The 26,576-nt window shown below is 51.8% G+C and overlaps 1 protein-coding gene across 3 annotated transcripts in view; it reads left to right on the top strand.

Moving 5' to 3' along the window:
- LYST (lysosomal trafficking regulator) overlaps positions 1-26,576 on the top strand; it is a 4,348,576-nt gene that overhangs the window by 2,661,723 nt on the left and 1,660,277 nt on the right. For all 3 annotated transcript variants that reach the window (XM_086927077.1, XM_086927076.1, XM_086927078.1), the window contains one exon: positions 20,172-20,233. In XM_086927077.1, coding sequence (XP_086783203.1) covers positions 20,172-20,233 — 62 coding nt within the window. The remainder of the gene's footprint in view (positions 1-20,171; positions 20,234-26,576) is intronic.

The following is a 26,576-nucleotide window of genomic DNA, read 5'->3' as shown; positions in this document are numbered from 1 at the left end:
CCATAACCGGGAGGAGAAGATTTAACGCAGTAGCGCTCAAAGTCATAGACAGGCGGATACACCTGACTAGCCGTGTTCCCCCTCCTGTAGTTCCCGGCGCCGTTTTTCAAAGACGGCGCCGGGAACTACAGGAGGGGGAACACGGCTAGTCAGGTGTATCCGCCTGTCTATGACTTTGAGCGCTACTGCGTTAAATCTTCTCCTCCCGGTTATGGCCTCCATTGAATACTAATGAGAAACTACCAACTACGCGAGCAACGTTTATTTTCTACATATTTCACCCATATCGGGTTGGCCACACCACCATTTCTGGTCCATAATTTATGAGGCCCTGAAGATTCGCAGTCTGTTCCCTGCGATGAAACACGTGTTGGCCAGTACAGAGGAACATTAAACCGGTGTTATACACCAAGAACTTTACATCTTTTGAACTCTCTTATTGCACCAAATGGTCGATTTACTTGGAAAGTCTTGATGTGCACAGTTTACCTTTCTCATTGAAACTGCAAATCACCCAGACATTACTGTTTTTCTCCAGTGCAGGGGCTTTGTTGTTACTGTGCAATTTGTGTGGATCTTTTTGGTCCAACCTTGAGCGGTTACGAGGGATTACCGCCCGCCCTTCTTGCCTGGACTGCTGTACTCTATAGTAGTATACACTTTGCGGTTACTCAGGTGCGCGCCTTGTCACTTCTGGAAAACCCCAAACCCTCCCAGTTGAATAATGCCACCGCTGGGGTTGCCACGGGCGACCCCAGCTTTCCGTCCGTTCATCCCACTCCGAGAGCCTGGTGATCCAGGCCTCTACGTCCCAAACCGCATTCCCGACCGCTCCCCCGGATCAGGAACCCAAAAGGCACGATCAGTTTGGGAAGAAACTGTTCTCGTCCCTGAGCTTGGGGCTGCGGTCTGTCAACACCGCTTGCCTTTTGGGCTGTTACACCCACTCCCTGTGGGATACAGCTGCAGACGTGCTACCCCAGTGCCCGGAGGAGACCCGGACACGGCTCGCCCAAGCCCTAGCGGAGGGGCGGGATGCGGCACAGTATTCCATCTGATGTGGACTTGACACCACAGACTCGCTGGGTAGAGCGGTTGTGACGACGGTGGCGGTTCGACGCCACGCCTGGCTGAGGTCTGCCAACTTTTTGGGTGATGTCCCGGCCACCCTTATGGACATGCCCTTCGATGGCCGTTGCCTTTTTGGCGACAAGGCGGACAGCGAGCTGGAATTTTTTAAGGACTCTAGGACAACGGCCAAGTCCTTGGGCCTCGGTCAACACCAGCAGACTTCTGCTTTTCGCCCCTTTCGTGGCCAAGGAAGGGGCGCCCCTCACGTCCTGCCAGCCACAGGCTGCAGAAACAACCGCAACGCGGTCGCGGACGTGGTAACCACTGTGGCGGTGCTGGGGGATAGCAGGCGGGTCAGTCCACATCCGCTCCCCCAGCATTTGCCTCAAAGCCTTCTTAGTCTGAACTTTCAGGCCCATCCGACGCCAGTGGGGACGCCAGGGTTCGGCATCACCCCCTCCACTGGTGTACCATCACGTCGGACAGGTGGGTGCTGCAAATCGTCCGAAGGGGCTACTCCATCCCCTTCGAGGCGACCCCTCCAGCCATGCCACTGCAGTACCACCGCGTGTCAGGGGATCACTTGCAACTTCTGCAAGAGGAAGTTACGGCCCTTTTGACCAAGGGGGCCATCGAGCACGTTCCTGGGCCAGAAGTAGGGTGTGGTTGTTACTCTCACTACTTTCTGGTTCCCAAGAAGGGTAAAGGGGGCCTGGGCTCTATCATAGACCTCCGGAACGTCAACGGCTTCCTACGGAAGGAGTAGTTCAAGATGCTGACTTTGGCTCAGGTCTTAGCTGCCCTAGACCCTGGAGAATGGATGGTAGCATTGGACTTGCAGGACGCGTATTTCGACATCCCCGTCCTGCCGGGCCACCGGCGTTACCTGCGGTTTACGGTAGGCCACGAGCACTTTCAGTTTACCGTGCTCCCCTTCGGCCTTACCAGGGCCCCTCGGGTGTTCAGGAAAGTGATGGCAGTGGTCGCAGCTCATCTGCGCAGATTAGGGGTGTCAGTCTTCCCCTATCTCGACGACTGGTTGTTGAAGGCGGGCTCGCCCCAGACAGTCGTCAACCACCTCCAGACTACGGCCGATCTCATGCACCTTCTGGGGTTCTCCATCGATGTTCCGAATTCACACCTGTGTCCCTCTCAGAAGCTCCTCTTCATCGGAGCGGTTCTGGATACGGTGCAGTTTTGGGTTTATCCTCCCGAACAGCGGGTTCGGGATATTCAGACTCTGATTCCGATCTTTCAGCCTTTATCCCGAGTCTCGGTCAGGTTGATGCTGCGGCTTCTGGGGCTGATGGCCTCCTGCATTCTTCTGGTGCATCACACCAGGTGGCAGATGTGTGCGCTGCAGTGGGACCTAAAGTTTCAGTGGGCCCAGCATCAGGGCAACCTGTCCGACCACGTCCTGATCTCGGAGGGCACTGCAAGATAGTTGCAGTGGTGGCTCACAAACTGCGATTGTGTCAGCGGCAGATCCCTCTCCCTACCCCAACCGGAGCACGTAGTTGTAGTGGCTCCACATCAACCTTCTGGAGCTGCGGGCGATCCGGCTTGCACTGAAAGCCTTCCTTCCCTCTGTCCGGGTAAGTGTAGTGCAGGTGTTCACGGACAACTCCACCGCCATGTGGTACTGCAACAAACAGGGCGGGATGGGGTTGTGGACCCTTTGTCAGGAGGCTCTGCGCCTCTGGCAATGGCTGGAACACCAGGGTGTCACCCTGGTGGTTCAACACCTGGCAGGTTCCCTGAACGCCAGGGCGGACAAACTCAGCCGTCGGTGCATTATGGATCTCGAATGGTGTCTGAACTCGGACGCAAGGTCTCTTTCAGCAATGGGGAGAGCCTTGTTTAGATCTATTTGCCACAGAAGAGAATGCGCAATGTCATCAGTTCTGCGCATTGGAATTTCCAAGGCGGCACTCGCTCTGAGTCGCTTTTCGTCGCGAATGGAGCTGCAATCTGTTTTCCGCCTTTCTGCCTATACCACTTCTGCCAAGAGTGCTGAAGAAGATCAGGCGCGACTGGACCCAAGTCATCCTTGTGGCTCCGGACTGGGCTCAAAGATACTGGTACCCCGAGCTACTCAGCATGTCTGTCGACTCCCCGATTTGTCTGCCTCTTCAGGAGGACCTTCTGTCGCAGCAGCAGGAGACTGTCCTCCACCGAGCCTGCCCAGTCTCCACCTCCCTGCGTGGAGATTGAGCGGCGACAGTTGAGGCCATTTGTCTTGCCTCCTGAAGTCTGTTATGTGATTCTGGCAGCCCGTGTTGTAAATAGATTCTTGAAGGGCATCACTCACAAGTTTCCTCCTGTTCCTTTTGTGATGCCTCAGTGGGACTTGAACCTTGTTCTGACCTATTTGATGTGTGCTCCTTTCGAGCAACTTCACAATTGCCCTCTTCGTCGTCTGACTCTTAACACTGCATTCCTGGTTGCCATCACCTCTGCCAGGAGAGTGAGTGAGCTCCAGGCTCTATCTTCTAAGCCTCCTTTCCTCTCTGTCCATCTGGACAAAGTTGTCTTGAGAATGCGTCCCTCTTTGCTGCCCAAGGTAGTCACAGCCTTCCACATCGGGCAGTTCATCACCTTGCCCACCTTCTTTCCGCCTCCGCATCCCTCGAAAAGGAAGAGAGGCTCCACTGTATGGACCCAAAACGTGCGCTCTCATTCTATCTAGACCGCACACGCCAGTTCCGGTTGGACAACCAGCTCTTTGTTGGTTATGTGGGCGCTAAGAAGGGACGGGCGGTGTACAAACGGACAATTTCTCGATGGGTCGTTTTGTGCATAAATACTCGTTATTCACTGGCAAAAAAGGAGCCGACCTGTGGGGCTGCGTGCCCATTCCACTTGGGCCACAGCGGCTACTACTGCCCTGGGTAGGGGAGTCCCCTTGCAGGACATCTGTCAGGCAGCTACGTGGGCCTTGCTGCACACGTTCGCTAGACACTCCTGCCTGGACAGCCAAGTCCGGAGAGGTGGCTTTTTCGGCCGTTCTGTTCTCCAGGACTTTCTGGTGTGATCATTGGTTTTCAGACCCTCCACCGGGGGTTGGTATTTCTGGGGTATCTATTCTAAGGTAAGGAATCTAATACTAACTACTGTTTCTTACAGATATATTGTTACTGAAGGTAAGTAACTTGTGCGACAGGTACCCTCCGCTAAGTGCAACACCAGCATCACACCCCTTTCTGCAGCTACTCTCGTACCCATCTAATGGACAGAGTTTTCTCCTTCAGCAATCTCTTGAATCTTCATCAGAGTGCTTGACCAGCCCTCTGAGCTCTGTGGCATCCACGATCGCCTTCAGCATACGTTTGGTCAGTGACAGGTCTGTGACAAGTCGGACAATCTAACTGACTAAACCTACCTTAGTTATACCATAAAGTTCTCACCCATAATTTTATTTTCTCATGCTTTTATTCCTCCCAGCTACATTCACATTATTTAATATACAATGTATAACAAAATATTGAATCTTCTTCCTCTCTTCGGGTCAAGCGGTAGAATTCTGAGGCGCATCGTGGTTAAGATGAGACTTGGCAGTAATTCAATGCCATTGTTCGAGGTCCCGCAGTATTTCCAGCACACGCGCCTTCAGATTTCAAGATGGTGATACAAGTCACACTTCAGGCCCAAATAGGAGCTAATAATATAGTCAAAGAAGGACATGTTAGAAAACGTAAATAAATGAATGCACTGTATACCACTTATTCCTACTCTAATCCCATTATTTTATTTTAACTACAACACTCATAGATCAGCAAAACATACAAGGTTTAGTTCAAGCAAAAGCATATGCATTAGCTTGTGATGTTTAAAGCGGCAATATAAGGCACTAATGCGCAGCTGCAAAGAATTCCCACCAGAAGCGAAAGACGTCATAATGCGTAGATGCAGTAGACGCATGAGCAGAAGAGTTCCTGAGTTTTTGGCAGCCATATTAAGACACTCAGGTTACTGATTGTTGGACAGGCCACATGAAGGGCCGCTCTCCCCCGGCTCGACCAGGCCCGAGCCCGGTCACACCAGCACCACGCACCACCCTTGCACGTCCTCCGTCCCCTCCGGGACCCCTGTCCTCGAGCATGTCGACCTCGTGGGCCCGATCCACTGCCGGCCCACGCGCCCAGCCCGGGCCGCCATCTTGGACACTTCACCACGTGGCCGGCTGGCCCCCGGCCGACCTCAACCCTGGGCCTGGCCAGGCCTCAGACATCCCGGCACCGCCATCCACCCAGGAGGTGAGCGGGCTACTTGGCAAGTCAATGGGAGAAGGAGGTGTCGATGGCTCTCCCCCACCAAGTGCCGCTCGCCCATCGCCTCCCCGGGCGCTGGCTCCACCCCCCTGCTGGGTGTCTGGACTCCCTCATCCCGGACCTCCCGACCTCCAAGTGCGAGGGTCCGGACATCAAAGCACACCAGCCCTATAACTGGGGCAGCTCCAGAACAGGAAGGCAGTTGTATCTTGGAGTCGAGAGACGTAAAGAAGAACTCATCCTGGACGGACTACTGGCGCTGCCGTAGCTCTGTCCTGTGCACCATCGTCCTGCCTGTTGGCGCTGCCACAGCCGTCGTAACCTTCATCCTTCATCGTCACCGGGACCTGCAGGCTCCGCCGCGGACCGTCGTCCTTCCTTCATCCACCTCGGGACCTGCTTGGCTCCTCCACGGCCCGACCAACTAGAACGCCGAGCTCGAGGATTGAGAGCTATTTTGTATCCATTGGTAACTAAGACTGTCCCGCTACCCTTTTCCTCAGCCAGAGATCAGAACCGAGGGGACCCCTGAGTCCAGACCTCCTTGTATCGTACCATCGTAACCTAAGAATTGCATATAAAGTCTCGTTAACCTTCATCCTTGTGTGGTGTCCGTCTGTGGGGGGGAAGTTACTTGTCTGTACAGTCGTTGGAGACGGCTCTCCCTGGAGACCTCTCCCCGTAATCTCGGCCGACCCTCCCGGTCCGTCTAACATTGGTGGCCAGCGGCGCGATCCGAATCACCGCATAACGTACAGAGAGTAGCTCACCCCACGACGAACCACAATGACAACTAAAGAGAGCGGATCAACTGAGAAGTTCCAAATGGAAAAACTAGAGGAGTACAGCCATCGTGAACTAAAGCAGTTCTGCATCGAACTAGGTATCGCTACCACCGGACTAAGCACCAAAGACGATTTTAAGCATGCCCTAGAATCTTGGGCAGAGACCGGGGATGTTGAAGCCCCTGAGCAAAACACCGCGAGAAAGACCAACACGGCCCCGGAGGGGCAAAGAACCAGTCTCTCACAAGACGAGATCCAAGAAAGAGAAAAAACCCGACTACACGAATTAGAAATGGCCCGACTCAAGATGGACGTAGAACTCAAGTTGGCCGAACAAAAAATAACCTTAGAGCACCTGCGTCTACGAGAAGAAAGAGAGGAGAAACAGAGACAAAGGGAGCTCGAGGAAAAGAAACTAGCATACGAGCACGAACGGAACCTAGCCGAGATCAACCTGCGCAAGCAGAATAAGGAGTTAGGGGTGCCCGACAGACCACACACCCCAGGGACCACGGAGAAAAAAGTACACATCCCCAAGGATGTTGTCCGAGAATATTTTCGAGAAGACGACATCCAACAATGGTTTAAGGCCTATGAAATCGCGATGACTGCACACCGGATCGATAGAAACGATTGGGGAGCCGGCCTATGGGGCAAATTCCTCAATGAGGGTCGCGATACCCTGTTACAGCTCCCAGACCACCAGATGACCTCCTACGACCATATGAAAGCGGCCCTCCTCACCCGCTATGGTCTCACGCCCGAGATGTACCGTCAGAGGTTCCGAGACTGCACACGCATCCCGGGTACAACTTGGGTGGACTATGTAACGTACTTTAGCCGAGCCTTCGAAGGCTGGATCAGAGGGAACAACGTCACGACCTACGAGCAGCTGTTCAATCTGATGGTATGGGAGCATCTGTCCAACAATTGCTTCATTGAACTACGCCAACACCTCCTCGACAGCAAGTTAACCGATCCCCGGCAGCTCGCAGCCGAAGCTGACCGGTGGGAGATCACCAGAGTGGGTCGGAATGGGTCCTACGAGCAGAACCGGAACAACAATGGTCACCACCGATCCCGAGGAGGAGGAGGGGGCCAAGGACGAGGAAGAGACAACGCCCCGGTCACCCCCGCTACCGGCACCACCCCCCCGGCCAACCGGGGCAGCACCCCAGCGCGACCGGGGTACAGAGCCAATGTTACATGTCACAGATGCCAACGAGTCGGCCACTATGCCAACGACCCAAGCTGCCCGCAGTATCAGAGTCCAAAACCCCGCCATGTGGCCGCCGCAGCACTAGGGGAAGAACAGATCTCAGAGGAACAAGAACCAGACGAGCAAGAGTATCAAGAATGGGAGCCAGCCGCCATGACTCTCGCGTGCTTAGGGGGAAGAGACATGGTCCCGCGGGTCCCCCTGCCCGCTAACACCCAGAAGTACAGCCAATGGGTGAGCATCAATGGACAACGGGCCGAAGCCCTTCGGGACACCGGGGCCAGTGTGACAGCCGTCCGCTGTCATCTGGTGACCCCAGAACAATATCTACCGAACATTCTCTGCCCTGTACGATCAGCCGACAACTCGGAAAGTCTGTGTCGGATGGCCTGCGTCCCCTTTGAGTGGGGAGGGGTCTCCGGCATGTTGAAAGTGACGGTCCGAGACGACGCCCCTGTGGACTGCCTCCTCGGAAATGACCTGGAAAGCTCCCCGTGGGCAGCCGTGGAGCGAAAAGAACACTTGGGGATGTTGGGCGTCCCGGACTGGGCGTGCGTCACCACCCGGTCCATGGCCGCCCGTGCCAACCATCACCCGGAAGAACCAGAATGGCCGGCGCCACCGCCTCCGGTCGCCCCAGCCGAGACCCCCGACCACGACACCCCCCTCGAACTTGCTCAACCTTCCGACCTCGCTAACCTTGACCAGTGGGCTCAAGAAGGGGGACCCACGCAAGAACAATTTCGTCAGGAACAGAAGACCTGTCCCTCCCTCGAGGGACTCCGACAACAAGCGCTCGCCCAGAGCGCAGGGGATACCTCCGGAACTCATTGGGTCTACTGGGACAATGATCTGTTGTACAGCGAGCAACGAATCGCCGAGCTGGGGGCCAACCGAGTACTAGTAGTGCCCCTCCGCTTTAGAGACTTCCTGCTGAATCTGGCCCACGATGTCCCCCTGGCAGGGCACCTGGGACAGGATAAAACTTACAGCCGCCTAGTGACCCACTTCTTCTGGCCCAAAATGAGAAACGATGTGCACCAGCATTGCCGATCTTGCCCCACGTGCCAAGCTAGTGGAAAGAGCGGCCGCAAACTAAAGGCCCCCCTGCAACCCTTTCCAGTAGTCACGACCCCATTTGAGAGGGTCGGGATAGACATTGTGGGGCCCCTGGACCCGCGTACAAGACAAGGCCATCGCTTCATCCTGGTACTGGTAGACCACGCCACCCGCTACCCTGAGGCTATTCCTCTCCGGACCGTGACAGCCCCAGTGGTCGGCCGGGCCCTGATGGGGATCTTCTCCCGTGTGGGGTTCCCCCGAGAAGTCGTCAGCGACAGAGGCACGAACTTTATCTCTAAATACATGAAGTCCCTCTGGCAACAGTGTGGGGTCACCTATCGCTTCACGACCCCCTATCACCCCCAAGGAAACGGACTTGTTGAGCGGTTCAATCGCACGCTAAAAGGGATGATCGGGGGATTGGAAGAGCCCCTCCGTCGCCAGTGGGACGTGCTGCTGCCGTGCCTCCTCTTCGCCTACCGGGAGGTCCCACAGAAGTCCCTAGGCTTCAGCCCATTCGAACTGCTATATGGGCACCCAGTGCGGGGGCCGCTCAGCCTGATCAAAGAAGGCTGGGAGATGCCTCCGGCCAAGAATCCTCCAGATGTCTTCCGGTACCTTCTCACCCTCCGCAACCAGTCCCGGCGGTTCAGAGACCTAGCCAAAGCCAACCTAGAGGCCAGTCAAGAGGACATGAAGAAATGGTATGACCAGAACGCCTCATCCATTGAATTCGAGCCGGGGCAACAGGTATGGGTAATGTCCCCCACGGAGCCATGCGCTCTCCAAGACAAATGGACGGGACCCTTCAAAGTAATCGAGCGCAAGGGGCCTGCCACCTATCTGATCGATATGGAGTCCTCCCGGAATCCACTCCGAGTCCTCCACACCAACCGACTGAAGCCCCACTTTGCACGAACAGAACTCAGCCTACTGATGGCCACAGACAATGGGGTTGAAGACGACTCCGAGCCTCTCCCTGACCTCTTGCGGACCCAGGAGCAAGACGGTTCCGTGGATGGGGTCCGACTCTCGGAGACCCTCACCAGAGAACAACGCCAAGAGTGCCAAGCCCTCCTGTCCCAGTTCGCCAGTCTGTTCTCCCTCACCCCAGGTGTCACTTCCTGGTGTGTGCACGATGTGGACACCGGAGACAGCCCTCCTATCCGCCACCGGGCCTACCGCGTACCTGATCGGGTACGGGCCTGCATCCAGGCAGAAGTAGCTAAGATGCTCACGCTCGGGGTCATCGAGCCCTCAGACAGTCCATGGGCCAGCCCAGTCGTACTGGTCCCCAAAGCAGCCGCCCCCGGAACCACACCAGAACTCCGGTTCTGCGTCGACTACCGGGGCCTGAATGAAGTCACCAGAACGGACGCACATCCCATCCCCCGGGCAGATGAACTGGTCGACCGAATGGGAGCTGCCCGCTACCTCAGCATCTTCGACCTGACAGCAGGTTATTGGCAGATCGGCCTCACACCCCGAGCACAAGAACGTTCTGCCTTCTCCACCCCCAATGGCCACTATCATTTTACGGTCATGCCCTTCGGTATGAAAAATGCCCCAGCGACTTTCCAACGGCTCGTCAATCAGGTCCTGGCGGGGCTTGAAGAGTTCAGCGCCGCCTACCTGGACGACATCGCTGTGTACAGCCACCATTGGACCGAGCACCTCCACCACCTCCGAGCAGTGCTGCAAGCCCTTCAGCGAGCTGGCCTTACGATCAAGGCCAGCAAGTGCCAAATTGGACAAGGGTCTGTGACCTACCTCGGACACCAGGTGGGAAGCGGCCTAGTGGCCCCTCTACAGCTGAAAATTGCCGCCATCCAGAACTGGCAGCCCCCTATCACCCAAACCGAGGTGCGAGCCTTCCTGGGCCTCACGGGCTACTACCGAAGGTTCGTGAAAGACTATGGTACCATAGTGGGGCCTCTCACCGAACTCACGTCAAAAAATCAGCCCAAGAAGGTGAACTGGACCTCCGAGTGTCAAGCGGCATTCGAACAGTTGAAGGCCGCCATGTGTTCCGCTCCTGTGCTCCAGGCCCCAGACTACAGCCGGGAGTTCGTCGTCCAGACGGACGCCTCCGACCAGGGCATTGGGGCAGTCCTGTCTCAGGTGAACACTGAAGGCCTTGATCAACCGGTGGCCTTCATCAGCCGGAGACTCCTACCACGGGAGCAACGCTGGAGCACCATAGAGAGGGAAGCCTTCGCTGTGGTATGGGCCCTCAAGAAGCTCCGGCCCTACCTTTTCGGCACCCACTTTCGGGTGCAGACCGACCACCGACCCCTGCAGTGGCTGATGCACATGCGGGGGGAAAACCCTAAGTTGCTACGCTGGTCCATATCCTTGCAGGGTATGGACTTCACCGTCGAACACCGGCCTGGGTCCGACCACGCCAATGCGGATGGCCTGTCCCGGTTTTTCCGCCTCGACGAAGAGAGTCCCCAAGAGGATGGGTGACTCTCCCCGCCTTCAGCTGGGGGGGACGCATGTTGGACAGGCCACATGAAGGGCCGCTCTCCCCCGGCTCGACCAGGCCCGAGCCCGGTCACACCAGCACCACGCACCACCCTTGCACGTCCTCCGTCCCCTCCGGGACCCCTGTCCTCGAGCATGTCGACCTCGTGGGCCCGATCCACTGCCGGCCCACGCGCCCAGCCCGGGCCGCCATCTTGGACACTTCACCACGTGGCCGGCTGGCCCCCGGCCGACCTCAACCCTGGGCCTGGCCAGGCCTCAGACATCCCGGCACCGCCATCCACCCAGGAGGTGAGCGGGCTACTTGGCAAGTCAATGGGAGAAGGAGGTGTCGATGGCTCTCCCCCACCAAGTGCCGCTCGCCCATCGCCTCCCCGGGCGCTGGCTCCACCCCCCTGCTGGGTGTCTGGACTCCCTCATCCCGGACCTCCCGACCTCCAAGTGCGAGGGTCCGGACATCAAAGCACACCAGCCCTATAACTGGGGCAGCTCCAGAACAGGAAGGCAGTTGTATCTTGGAGTCGAGAGACGTAAAGAAGAACTCATCCTGGACGGACTACTGGCGCTGCCGTAGCTCTGTCCTGTGCACCATCGTCCTGCCTGTTGGCGCTGCCACAGCCGTCGTAACCTTCATCCTTCATCGTCACCGGGACCTGCAGGCTCCGCCGCGGACCGTCGTCCTTCCTTCATCCACCTCGGGACCTGCTTGGCTCCTCCACGGCCCGACCAACTAGAACGCCGAGCTCGAGGATTGAGAGCTATTTTGTATCCATTGGTAACTAAGACTGTCCCGCTACCCTTTTCCTCAGCCAGAGATCAGAACCGAGGGGACCCCTGAGTCCAGACCTCCTTGTATCGTACCATCGTAACCTAAGAATTGCATATAAAGTCTCGTTAACCTTCATCCTTGTGTGGTGTCCGTCTGTGGGGGGGAAGTTACTTGTCTGTACAGTCGTTGGAGACGGCTCTCCCTGGAGACCTCTCCCCGTAATCTCGGCCGACCCTCCCGGTCCGTCTAACACTGATTAGTAAAGCAAATATGCAAGCTTCCCCTACATAAAGTAAATGTTGTGTGGTGCAATTATTTAGTATTTACAAAACAGGTTGGCTGATTCTTTACATGTTATTTCGAGAGGATTGAATCCAAGCAAGTTTCTTTATGTATGAAACCTTGCTCCATTTTTATTTATTTATTTTTCGGTCTTGTATAGCGCAGGAAATCGATCTCCGAGGAGATATCTTCGCGCTTTGTTACCGATAGCAGAGCAGGTACAGAAAAATGTCTGTGTAGCATTATTGGAGTTACTGGGTGGAAAATAAGAACGTCTTCAGGCATTTCCTAAAGGTGGTAAGGTTGGAATTTAGTCTGAGGGCTAGGGGCAGTGAGTTCCACAGAACAGGACCTTTGTAGGCGAGGGCTCGACCTCCCTGTCTTTCTCTTTTTATCCTGGGAATCTGGAGTAAGGCTTGAGTTTCGGAGCGTAGAGCTCTACCAGGATAGTAAGGCTTAAAGATCTCAGTCAGGTATCTAGGGCCAGTTCCAAACAAGCACTTGTGGATAGTACAACAGATTTTGAATTTTATTCTCTGACAGATGGGAAGCCAGTGAAGTTTATTGAGTAAGGGGCGGGAAGAGGACCCAGCAGGGGCATTGAGAATCAGCCTAGCAGCCGTGTTTTGGGCCACTTGTAGCCTCCTTAGCTGTTCTTTGTTGGCAGACAGGAGCAGTCCGTTGCAATAATCCAGCCTGCTAATCACTAAGGTCTGTACCAATGTTCTCCTGTGGTGGTCTGCCAGATAGGGAAGAGCCCTTCTGAGTAGGCCAATCACCCTCATACATGTTCCTGTCACTTGTATGGCATGATCTTTAAGCACCAGAGGTTGGTCAAGCTTGACACCCAGATTTTTCACACATTCCTTTGGGCCTGGAGCTGAGCCCAGTTCCGGAGGCCACCACTCAGGTGACCAGAGGAGTGGGGCATTCCCAAAGAGCATGACCTCCGTCTTACCCACATTACATTGTAGGTAATTGGAGGCCATCCATCCAGCTATTGCCCTCATTCCAGCAGCGAAGGAGTTTTTTACTGCTGTAGTCATCTTTTGAAATGGGAACAATAGCTGGGTGTCGTCAGCGTAAGATATTGGTGTGAACCCGTATTCCCTGACAATGTTCGCCAAGGGGGCCACATACACATTGAATAATGTGGGGCTTAAGCATGAGCCTTGTGGGACCCCCTTGGTAAGCTCCCTAGAGATGGATTGGTGGGAGCCTAGGCGAACATTTTGGGAGCGGTTGGAAATAAAGTTTTTTAGCCATGAAAGGGCCGTTCCATCCACTCCTACATCCCTCAAACGACTGATCAAGGTGCCATGAGACACCGTGTCGAAAGCAGCGGACAAATCTAATAGCACCAGGATCATGGAGTCTCCTCTATCCTGTGCCATCCGGATGGTATTGGTCACGGAGAGGAGAGCCGATTCTGTGCTATGATTTGGCCTGAACCCAGATTGAGAGGGGTCCAGGCCGTCCGCTGCCTCGATAAATTTGGAGAGATGCAGGTTGACATGTCTCTCAGTCATCTTACTCAAGTGAGGCAGGAGGGATATAGGACGTAAATTACTAAGATCTGACCATGGCAACGCGGTGTTTTTGCGAATTGGGTTCACTACTGCCCTTTTCCAGTCATTGGGGACCATTCCTTCTCTAAGAGAGAGATTAATTAGTGCTTGAAAGCTAGGGGCTAGTAGGCTACCCAAAGGGGCTACCAATTTGGCAGGTAGTAAATCTGCAGGTGAGCCCGATTTAATGAGGTTAAGAAGGCTATTAACTTCAGTCAGACTAATCTCCGGAATTGTAGTCATAGTAAGACCACTTATTCCGTTTTTAGTTGACTCAGGACTAGGGACAGTGGTATCATCCCTGTTATTAAGTGCCTCAGTGATTTTTCCATAGATTACTTCAATTTTTTCCTCAAAAAAAGCAGAAACCTCATCACATAGATTTTGACTAAAATCATCTGGACTTTCAGAGGCTGTGGGTTTGACAAAAGATTGCAGAATTCTAAAAAGTTCCCTGGTAGAATTTCCTGCCTCTGTTATCTGCAGATCAAGTTTATATCTTCGGGCTTTCTTTATGTTTTTAAAATACTTTGATTGGGCCTCCAGGTATTGTATTTTGCTGATAGGGGTATATGATTTCCTCCATTTTTTCTCTAAACTCCTGCATTTTTGTTTTTCAATTCTTAAATCTTCTGTGTACCATGTTTCCGTTTTAGTTTTAACATTTTGCTTATGTAATTCTAGAGGTGCTAATAAGTCTATGGCTTCTAGGAGTGCTTTATTAAATTTAGCTAGACCTTGTGTAATGTTATCTTTTTCAGAGAGAGTAGGTTCAACCCATATTTCCTTTAGTCCTTCAAGAGTAATTTTATGCCATTTCCGTTTCCATATGGCAGGAAGGACTTTGGGGGACAGTCGGTGGGGAATATATAGTTTAAAGGTTAACATATAGTGGTCTGACCAAGTGATAATAGTAGGGGAGTAGCAAGTTATTTTAGGACAATTAGTTAAAATTAAATCCAGTGTGTGGCCACCCTGATGTGTTGGGCCCTTATTTTGGATTTTGAATCCCAAACTGGAAAGATCACCAAGTAGGGATTTAGTATCAGGGTTATCTAATATATCTGTATGAATGTTAAAATCTCCAAGGAGAATAAAGTCTTCATTGGCTCTAAGATAAGGGGCCAGCAATTCCATTAGATTTAAAGAAAAATCGGAGCATGAACCAGGGGGACGATATAATAGTGCTCCTTTCCATTGTGCTTTGGTGGAAGAAGAAAATCTAAAAATCATAATTTCCATCTGGGCGTCACTACGCTGGTCGAGTAGTGAAACCTTTAGGTTCTCATTATAGACAACAGCCACCCCTCCTCCAACTTTAGTCGGACGGTCTAAGTGTAGCATCTTAAATCCAACTGGGATTCCTAGCATTATTGCGGGGGTGGTATGGGGTTTTAACCATGTCTCTGTAAGGAAACAGATATCTGGTAGATCAGTGTTAATCAGGTCCCATAGTTGCTGATAGTGTTTAGGTAAGGAGCGAATATTCAATAAAAGACACTTAAGTCCTAGAGGTCCGTTATTAGCAGCGTGGCTAGCAGCGGATATGCCAGCTGCATAAGCCAGGGGAGATGAGGGGTGGAGAATCTCCATCACAGCTGTAGCCCCAGTATCGACAGGAAGATCCCTTATTGGGCATATGTGCGTAGTCTGAAAGTGGCAGTTGGCGCATGAGAAAGGGCCCTCAAAGTTGGGCCAGAAATCTCGTACGCAGGTAGTAGTAGAGCTCGTATTCAGACTAAGCAGTTTTTCCCTGGAGTAAAGTGTGTTACAGCTGACCTGTATCTCCGGGGTACCAGGTGCCAACGCCATGTCCCGTCGTCCCGTCCTGTCGCGGACGGGCGCAGACGGGCTTTTCTTCGGCGCTTCTTAGGCGCGCTCCAAGGCGCCCTCCTGCGCGCAATCGCTGCGCGCTTAGGAGGTAGGCGTGGCTAAATAGCCCTGGAAACGGTGTGGACTAGAGCGCTGACCTCCGCTCTAGCGGAAGTGAAAGTGGGTGTGCCTGGCTCTTACCTGTCCGCCCTCCGCTCTACGGCAATAATTGCCGAGTCGGACCGGGGCGGGCAGGCTGCAGTATCGAGCCCAGGAAATGCGGGGAGAGTGTTAGGTGAGAGCAATCACGCTTTCATCTAAAAACTGACAATAAAAGCAGTGAAAGCCGTGCAGGTTTAAAAACAGTGCAGAAGTTAAAAAAGATGCTCTCTAACTCCTCGCAGCCTCGCAATTGCTACAGAGCAGTCCTACTACTCACTCTGCCGTCGGTGAACAGCGGGTCTGGGGGACACTGCCACCGTCTCCCTACCGCAGCCACTCACGTTTCAGTCCAGTCTAAATAGCCCTGGAAACGGTGTGGACTAGAGCGCTGACCTCCGCTCTAGCGGAAGTGAAAGTGGGTGTGCCTGGCTCTTACCTGTCCGCCCTCCGCTCTACGGCAATAATTGCCGAGTCGGACCGGGGCGGGCAGGCTGCAGTATCGAGCCCAGGAAATGCGGGGAGAGTGTTAGGTGAGAGCAATCACGCTTTCATCTAAAAACTGACAATAAAAGCAGTGAAAGCCGTGCAGGTTTAAAAACAGTGCAGAAGTTAAAAAAGATGCTCTCTAACTCCTCGCAGCCTCGCAATTGCTACAGAGCAGTCCTACTACTCACTCTGCCGTCGGTGAACAGCGGGTCTGGGGGACACTGCCACCGTCTCCCTACCGCAGCCACTCACGTTTCAGTCCAGTCTAAATAGCCCTGGAAACGGTGTGGACTAGAGCGCTGACCTCCGCTCTAGCGGAAGTGAAAGTGGGTGTGCCTGGCTCTTACCTGTCCGCCCTCCGCTCTACGGCAATAATTGCCGAGTCGGACCGGGGCGGGCAGGCTGCAGTATCGAGCCCAGGAAATGCGGGGAGAGTGTTAGGTGAGAGCAATCACGCTTTCATCTAAAAACTGACAATAAAAGCAGTGAAAGCCGTGCAGGTTTAAAAACAGTGCAGAAGTTAAAAAAGATGCTCTCTAACTCCTCGCAGCCTCGCAATTGCTACAGAGCAGTCCTACTACTCACTCTGCCGTCGGTGAACAGCGGGTCTGGGGGACACTGCCACCGTCTCCCTCCATCAACATAAATTCATAAGGAGTTACAGTGTTCTAAGCATAATCATTTACAAATAGCTGTAGGAGAGTAGGGTCTGCTTCCTATGATCACACCCACTTTTCGCTGTGATACTCCGTTTTTTTTACTCTAGTGTGGCTGTGGGCCTGCTAATCAGACCCACAGCCCAGCTGTTCTCTCTCTAAATTGATACCATGTACTTTAGGTACATACCTAATTGGGATTTGGGTCACCTTTGTGAGCCCCTGTATAGTGTACCATAGGTACCCAGGGCATAGGTGCATCCAAGGCCTACCAGGGGCTGCAGCATGTATTATGCCACCCCTGGCTGTCCATCCAAACTGACACCACAGGCTGATCACTCAGCTTGGGCAAGGTGGTGTAATCACCCCTTGCTTAGATATAGTATACCTATATCTACCCTTGTATATAGACACATATATACCTATAAGTCACTCCTATGGCAGGCCTTGACAATCCTGAAGGCAGAGTGCTTGGTTTTATTTGAGAGGGTGCTCTAGCATGAGCTGAGCCCTTCTGCAGCTTTCGGAACCATCTCCTTATAGCTGTTCTATGATATAGCCATACCATATACTCTTCTGTGCATTATAATCCTCGCGGTTAATACTAACTTTGGTTTGGCTTTATCAAAGCAGGTCGTGTACGGTTTCAAACACTTTGGAATACTACTACCCGCCAGTCCTGGTGGCAGGGGTAGCATTCCATTCTTCTAGAGGGAGAAGCCATGTAGTTACTGCTTTACCCGGTTAAAGTTAAACAGAGCCTCAGCATCACAAAATGGATGCTGCTGCCACAGACACGAGTCTGACATCCTGCAGCTAGGGGAAACTACAGCAAGGGAGGCCTGGACAATAGGTTTCCTGTCGAAAGAGGTGCTAGCACCTCCCCAGACAGCCTGTAGTGTATTGGGGCAGGGTGGGTTGACTGGAAAGATACTTTTCCAGACACTGCCTGGGGCACACAAGGTACTCCTTGCATAGCCCAGTTCAAACCAGTTGCTGGGGCACTCCAGCCCCGCTCTGGCGCGAAACTGGACAAAGGGAAAGGGATGTAACTACCCCCTTTTCAGGGTCCACCCATAGGAGGGACCTAGCAGGTAATCCAGCCCCTTAAATTAGTATAAAGATAGGAGCTGAGTCTAGAGACTTTAGATTAATCCTGGAAGAAACTTTGACACAAACTCTTGGACCTTCGACGTTACATATCGTCCGGAAGACTTAAGACATCTCCCTTGTGGTCAAGGAGTGACCACCCTGTGCAAACACCAGTAACTTGCTGGTTTGCTTTGTCGACGCTCCTGACGGACTCCGAAGACTTAGCTACTCAGGAACTGGACTTCCAGACTTCTCCCACTCCGATCCACATCCATAGCAAAGCTGAGACCCGTGGCGGACACGAGAGACGTGGGACCGGACAGCCTGGACATCCTGCATTTTGCTAACAGTGCAGCTTCAGAGGCATCCTAGAAGTATTGCATTGGGGTTTGAGAAGCCTCAGACCCGAGTGCCATTTGCACCCAAGCTCAGCCCTCCACAATCCACGAGTGCCGCGTGGGGCCTGCTCCTGCATTTCAGCTCGACGCGTCTTCCCGCTTACTAGCCCGTTGGCTAATGAGCCCTCCGAAGACGAACCTTTGAATCCAAACTGCTTTCCTGGTTGCTCCAGGCTTGCTCCAGCGTCCCTCCAAAGGAGAAGCTCCCCAGACCTTGCTGGTCTGACTCGAAGCCAATCTTCACTTCCTGCGTGGGTTGCGGTTACCAAGGCTTGTTGGGTCCAGTCCGGATACCGACACCGCAGTCACCTAGATCCTTCGTGGGACAGCTCGAATCCAGCTCCTGGTCGTCGTCGACGCCTCCTGGTCCTTGTAGCTGCAGAGACTAGCTTTACCTCTTCACCTGAATCAGCTCGACATCGCCTGGTTCCTTCCTGGTAACTTGCCGGTTTGCTTTGTCGACGTTCCTGATGGACCCCGAAGACTTACCTACTTCAAGAACTGGACTTCCAGACTCCTCCAACTCCGATCCACATCCACAGCAAAGCTGAAACCCGTGGCGGACACGAGAGACGTGGGACCGGACACCCTGGATATCCTGCGTTTTGCTAACAGTGCAGCTTCAGAGGCATCCTCGAAGTTGTGCATTGGGGTTTGAGAAGCCCCAGACCCGAGCGCCATTTGCACCCAAGCTTAGCCCTCCACACTCCACCAGTGCCGCGTGGGGCCTGCTCCTGCATTTCAGCTTGACGCTTCTTCCCGTTTGCTAGCCCGTTGGCTAGTGAGCCCTCCGACGACGAACCTTTGAATCCAAACTGCTTTTCTGGTTGCTTGAGTCTTGCTCCAGCTTCCCTCCAAAGGAGAAGCTCCCCAGACCTTGCTGGTCTGACTCAATGCCAATCTTCACTTTCTGCATGGGTTGCGGTTACCAAGGCTTGGTGGGTCCAGTCCGGATACCGACACCGCAGTCACCTAGATCCTTCGTGGGACAGCTCGAATCCAGCTCGTGGTCATCGTCGACGCCTCCTGGTCCTTGTGGATGCAGAGACAAGCTTCACATCTTCACCTGAATCAGCTCGACATCGCCTGGTTCCTTCCTGGTCACTGGCTAGTGACCCAGACTCTGTCCCCTCTGCTTTCAGGTTCTTCTCGTCTCCGATCCACCCTTGGATCCACCCGGACACTTTTCACCTGGTCGCCTGCAGCACTTCTTTGCAGATCTCCATTAAAAACATCGACGAAACCCGTCACGAAAAGACACCTATGCACCCGGTTTCCCTGGGTGAGGTAACTCAAGTACTTCGGTGCTCCCATGGGTGTTGACTCTCGAAGTGTCCTAGCTTAAAGGGGTTTTACCGTAGTCTATCCGGAAGTGTCCCTTTTCAGTAACTTTGTAACTCTCACGTTCTCCATTATAAGTCAATGGTAACTCGCGACTGTGTTTAGACACTGCACGCGTCTCCCGTGGGTCTCTCTCCTACTTCCCAACCTTTGGTTGTCTAGTGTAGCCCCAGCGATTCCCTAGGCCCTAGGTCTACTCCCTATTCCTGAAGTGATTCCTATACCACTTACTTAGTTCTTCGTCAGGCCTCTAGGGCAGAATTGTATTTGTGCAACTTATAGCATGCTTAATGAGTAACTTGTAATGTATTTCGATCTCTGACCTCATCAAGCGTTCAAAGGGGTTGTGTTAGTAATAAATACATATATATTTGATATATACCTTGTCTGGTGTCCTTTCATTTGGTATTCAAGGGATTATAATTGGTAAAACAGCTTGCTTTACATGCTCTCTTAAGTTTTAGCCTAAGACTGCTGGTCCATGCTACCACTAGGATAGCTGATCTACAAGGTTGACTTTACAACCACCATCATAAGGGTAGTTTAAACTGGTGCAAGGTGCCCACTAGAATAGTGGACAACATATGCCAGGCTAACTTCTCACAATAGCTATCACTGCCTCCCTAATTTTTCCAGCAGATATAATGTGTAGTTTGAAGGCTTAGTAATGGTATAGTATAATTGATAGTTTTTTAATTTTATCTTTCTAGAGTTAATCGAAGATGCATTTGTGTGGCTCCCTCAAAGGAAACATCTGGAGAACTGTTACTGGGTAAGTGATAGTTTTTCCTATTTTGTTTTTTTTAGTAAGCTGTACATACTGAAACCATTCACCCAAAAAAAGATTTAGCAAATTAATACCGAATGACTAAGTGAAATAAGGCTTTGATTCAACACAGAAAAAAGGAATTTGTGGCAAGAAAATGTACAGATGAATAGTAATGCGAAAATCAATGTCAGGGCTGAGTTTGACCACAATCGAAGATGGTTGACACTCTCTGGGACTTCTGCCATCCGACCCAAGCATGGGCCATCCCAAGTACCATTGATATGGCATATGGCCACCTGAGACAGATTGGCTGGAGTCTGACAGAGGCCTTGTTCATGTGCTGCAAAGCCAAAGACTGGGCTCTGCAGCATAAGAGATGGCAGCACCCCGTCTTGATACCTGCATCTGATAGAGACTTTTAGCTGCAGATTTTTTATCTTTAAATTTTCCCAGGCGTCAGACTGTAAGTGTATCAGGAAGATTTTTAGTGAGCAGTACCCTTCAATTCCAGTAGGTGGTGTAGATCGGCTCCGTATGCTTCATCGTTCAAGCCGGAAGTGGCTTTGCGGTACCTATGTTGGCACCACCAAGGCGCGCTGGCATCAGTGCTTTCCTTTCCACGCCAGCCAGCACTGATCTGGAGAAGAGCTACTACTCAGTCACTATTAGACTGGCTGTTTTTTACTTTTTGTCAGGAGTGTTTGAGGTTTTCCTCCTGGTGTGTTAGGAGTATGTCATCTAGAAAGACGGTATTCAAGCCCTGCAGAGACTGTCATCGGCCGTTGGTGACGGTCCCACCCCTTATTCACCTTTGGTGTTTGGAATGCAACCACGACACAAAGTCATGTTCAGATTGCAGCGCAATGATTCTTTAAGCTTTGCTGGAGCGGTCCCTAAAGCTCATGGTGGCCCATCATGTGAATCAGTGCAAATCGAGGTCCCAGTCGAAAGGAATGTCCCGGGGTGTAACGCACAAGATCCCACTAACCTGAAACAAGTTGGGTTTGACAGGACGAAGAGAATTCCCCACACTCCACAAGAAAAGCTCCCCAACAAGATATGACCTGTTCTCAATTAAGAACACTTCTCAAGGAGAGATAAGGGGAAGAGAATAGCCACTGTCCACTCCAGGAGATAATGCAAGGACAGCAGCAACTGAATTGGGAATATTGTTTACAATCCGTCCCATACTAATGAATCCAGTAGAGACTAACACATTCAGCCTTAGTGCATGCCCAGTACAAAGATAATTCCACTTACCAATGAATTTTTCCCAGAGCCAATGTAGTTATGGTGTAGAGTTAACAGCAGTCTACGTCCAACAGCTGGTAAATATTTATTTACCTATACTTGAGCTGTTCTTCCCAAAAATGGTATGTAAAAGTAATGGGAAAGTGGAGTTTTAAGCACTCAAAGGAAGCAGCATATCCAAAAGACAAAGCAGGCACAGTAAACTCGTAGGAGGAAGGGAAGATCAAAGCTCCAACATGGGCTGCTAACAAAACTAATAATGCAGGAGCGAGTGAATTAAATAAAAGTTTGTAATACACCCTAAAAACAAGCATTTGCAATGCAATAGGTCTCGCATTAGGAAAGTTTGAGCTATTGATATTGTAAATGACAAATATTTTATTTATGTGTTGGTTTTGAAAATAGCGAAATTAATAGCTTTGTCATTTACAATGCCAATAGTTTTAACTTTCGCAAATGTGACACCTACAGCATTTGTAATGCAATATGTGTTGTATTTACGTGACTTAAATGTATTGATATTACAAATAACAATGGCTTTTATTTTATTTTTAAATAATTAATACTTAAATAAAAGTTATTGTAATTTATAATGGCAATAGCTTTAACTTTTGTAAATAACTTTTGTGAAGATTATGTTCAGTGTATTTTATTGTGACGAAAATCCAAGAACAGAAGTGAAATATTAACATTTTTTTGTAACATTTGTAATAAAGCTTGAAACATTGAGAGAACATATTTGAACCAGTTGTTGTTGAATGGTTGCACAGATTGATGCTGTGGTGAGGCTGAGTGATTTTGTGGTGGCGACGAGTGATGATGTGGCATTCAGTGATGCTGTGGTAGCGCATAGTGATGTTGTGGTGCCCCTGAGTGATGTTGTGGTGCCCCTGAGTGGTTCTGTGGTGGTTCTGAGTGATGCTGTGGTGATGCGATAGATAGAGTGAGTGAGATAGATAGAGCGAGGGCGATAGAGCGAGGGCGATAGAGTGAAGGCGATAGAGTGAGTGCGATAGATAGATAGAGTGAGTGCGATAGATAGAGTGAGGGCGATAGATAGAGTGAGGGCGATTGTGAGAAGTTGGCCTGGTATATTATGATCAATAATTCTAGTGAGCACCTTGCACCAGTCCAAACTACCCTTATGGTGATTGGTTGTAAGTCAACCTTATAGACCAGCTATCCTAGGGGTAGCATGGACAAAAGCAGTCTTAGGCTAAACTCAAGAGGGCATGTGAAGCCAGCTGTTTTACCATATGCAATCCAATCAATACCAAATGAAAGGACACCACACAAGTTACATATTATAAAATATATGTATTTATTACTAAAATAATCCCCTATACTCTTTATGAGCACAGAAGCACAAGCGTTAAACAAAGAACTTCATACAGCATACAAAAGTTGCACAAATATGGTAGGCCCTGGTGGCCACTCAAACCATATACTAAAATAGTGGTATAAGAACCACGTCACGAACAATGGTAAGGCCTAGAGCCTTGAGAATCGCTGGGGCTACACTGGACTAACGAAGGTTAGGACATAGGAGGCCCACAGGATGCGGGTGCAGTGTTTATAGGCACTCGCGTTTACCATACAAGTCAATGGTGCGTAAAAATGAGGAAGTTACTGTTTTAGGAGTCTTCCGACTGGACTAGAACTAGCCAGTTAAAACTAGGACACTAGAGGTGTAAACCACTACAGGAGCACCCGAGTACTCTCGTTACCTCACCCACAGGAAGCGGGTGCATAGGTGTCAAAGTGCTTCGGGTTTCGTCGTGGAGTTCTATGGAGCCTGGAGGTGAAGATGCTGCAGGCAACCAGGAGGGAAGAGTCCGGTTGGATCCAAGGGTGGATAGAAGATGTAGAGTACCTGAAAGCAGAGGGGACAGAGGCTAGGTCACTAGCCAGTGACCAGCGTGGAGCCAGGAAGGAACCAGGCGATGTCGGGTTGCGATCAAGTGATGTCGTGAAGCTTGTCTCCGCTGCCACGTGGACCAGGAAGGATCGAGGACGACCAGGTGGTGGACACGAGCTGTCCCACGAAGGCTCTCGCTGTCGGCGGTGTCGGTTCTCGAATCTGAGTCAACAGGCCTTGGCAAATGCAACCCACGCAGGACTCAAAGATGGCTTCTGGGTCAGACCGGGAAGGTCTGATGGACGGCTCCTTTTCAGGGGAGCAAGGGCCAGTCTGGAGCAACCAGACCAGCAGTTTAAATTTGAAGGTTCGTCGTCTCAGAGGCCACTAGCCAACGGGCAAGTGACCGGACAACGCGTCGAGCAGGAAAATGCAAAAGGGCCCCACGCAGCACTCGGTGAGTGTTGAGAGGTGATCTTTGGTGCAAAAGCTGCTCGGGGCTGGGGCTTCTCAATCCCCAATGCACTGCTTCGAGGGTGCCTCGGGAGCTGCACGGGAAGCACTTCGCTGGCTTTCCAAGATGGCCGGTCCCACGTCTCTCGTCGCCTCCACGGTTCTCAGCTTTGCTGGGACTGTGGATCGGCTGTTGGAAGTCTGGAAGTCCGGTTCTTGTCGGTCTCTGTCGTTCGAGCTCCGGCGGGAGCAACAACAAAGAAAACCTTTGAGCGCTGATGGTGCCTGCTTGCACAGGGTGGTCACTCCTTGACCACAAGGGAGATTCTTCAGTCTTCTACGTTGAGTAGGATGTAGAAGGGTCCAGAGTTTCGTATCAAAGTTTCAGTCAGGATGATCTAATGTTTCATGGCACAGCTCCTACCTTTATTCCAAATCAAGGGGCTGGATCTCCTGCTAGGTCCCTCCTATGGGTGGGACCCAGGAAGGGGGTGGTTACACCCCTTTCCCTTTGTCCAGTTTCGCGCCAGAGCTGGGGCTGGAGTGCCCCAGCACAGGTTTGAACTGGGCTTTGCCTGGGACACCTTGTGCGCCCCAGGCAGTGTCTAGTTTCATTCAGCCCTCCCTGCCCCAATCCACTATCTCCTGTCTGGGGTGGTGTAACACCTCCCTGTGACAGTAAACCTTTTGTCCAGGCCTCCCCTGCCGGAGGTTCTGTCAGCAGCAGGAGGCCAGACTTGTGTCTGTGGCAGCAGCATCCATTTTGTGATGCTGAGGCTCTGGTTAGATTTAACCGGGTTTAAGGAAAGGAACATGTCTTCTCCCTCTAGAAGGGTGGAATGCTACCCCCGTCACCAATACTGGTGAGGGGCTAGTATTCCAAAGCGTATGACACCTTACACAACATGTTTTGAGAAAGCCAAACCATAGTTAGCATTTAACCGCGAGGTTCATAATGCACTTAAGAGTATATGGTATGGCAATATTCCAGAACAGCTATAAGGACTTGGTTCCGAAAGCTGCAGACAGGCTTAGCTCATGCTAGAGCACCATCTCACATAAAACCAAGCACTCTGCCTCCAGGATTGTTAAGGCCTGCCATAGGAGTGACTTATAGGTGTATATGTGTCCAGATATAGGTTTAGATATAGGTATACTATATCTAAGCAAGGGGTGATTACACGACCTTGCCCCAGCTGAGTGATCAGCCAGTGGCGTCAGTTTGGATGGCCAGCCAGGGGTGGCAAAAGATATGCCTCAGCCCCTGGTAGGCCTTGGATACACCTATGCCCTGGGTACCTATAGTACTCTGTACAGGGGCTCATAAGGTGACCCATCCCAATTGGTGATGTACCTAAAGTACATGGTTGTGAATTTAGAGAGAGAACAGAAGGGCTGTGGGTCTGATTAGCAGGCCCACAGCCACATTAAGTCGAAAACCAGTGAAGCAAAAAGCAAAAAGTAGGGTGACCATAGGAAAGCAGACCCTACTCTCCTACAGCGATAGATAGAGTGAGGGAGGGCGATAGATAGAGTGAGGGCGATAGAGTGAAGGCGATAGAGTGAGGGCGATAGATAGATAGAGTGAGGGCGATAGATAGATAGAGTGAGGGCGGTAGATAGATAGAGTGAGGGCGATGGATAGAGTGAGGGCGATGGATAGAGTGAGGGCGATGGATAGAGTGAGGGCGATGGATAGAGTGAGGGCGATGGATAGAGTGAGGGCGATGGATAGAGTGAGGGCGATGGATAGAGTGAGGGCGATGGATAGAGTGAGGGCGATGGATAGAGTGAGGGCGATGGATAGAGTGAGGGCGATGGATAGAGTGTGGGCGATGGATAGAGTGAGGGCGATGGATAGAGTGAGGGCGATGGATAGAGTGAGGGCGATGGATAGAGTGAGGGCGATTGATAGAGTGAGGGCGATAGATAGAGTGAGGGCGATAGATAGAGTGAGGGGGATAGATAGAGTGAAGGGGATAGATAGAGTGAAGGGGATAGATAGAGTGAGGGGGATAGATAGAGTGAGGGGGATAGATAGAGTGAGGGCGATAGATAGAGTGAGGGCGATAGATAGAGTGAGGGCGATAGATAAAGTGAGGGCGATAGATAGAGTGAGGGCGATAGATAGAGTGAGGGCGATAGATAGAGTGAGGGCGATAGATAGAGTGAGGGCGATAGATAGAGTGAGGGCGATAGATAGAGTGAGGGCGATAGATAGAGTGAGGGCGATAGAGTGAGGGCGATAGATAGATAGAGTGAGGGCGATAGATAGATAGAGTGAGGGCGATAGATAGATAGAGTGAGGGCGATAGATAGATAGAGTGAGGGCGATAGATAGATAGAGTGAGGGCGATAGATAGAGTGAGGGCGATAGATAGAGTGAGGGCGATAGATAGATAGTGAGGGCGATAGATAGATAGAGTGAGGGCGAGAGATAGAGTGAGATAGATAGCCTATCGCCCTCACTCTATCGCCCTCACTCTATCGCCCTCACTCTATCGCCCTCACTCTATCGCCCTCACTCTATCGCCCTCACTCTATCGATCGCCCTCACTCTATCTATCGATCGCCCTCCCTCTATCTATCGATCGCCCTCACTCTATCTATCGATCTATCTATCGCCCTCACTCTATCGATCGCCCTCCCTCTATCTATCGATCGCCCTCACTCTATCTATCGATCGCCCTCACTCTATCTATCGATCGCCCTCACTCTATCTATCTATCGCCCTCACTCTATCTATCGATCGCCCTCACTCTATCTATCGCCCTCACTCTATCG

The sequence above is a fragment of the Lissotriton vulgaris genome, chromosome 6, assembly GCF_964263255.1.
Source record: "Lissotriton vulgaris chromosome 6, aLisVul1.2, whole genome shotgun sequence".
Classification (NCBI taxonomy): domain Eukaryota; kingdom Metazoa; phylum Chordata; class Amphibia; order Caudata; family Salamandridae; genus Lissotriton; species Lissotriton vulgaris.
The sequence above is the reverse complement of the archived record's forward strand: the minus strand, read 5'-3'. Positions and strand labels throughout refer to the sequence as shown.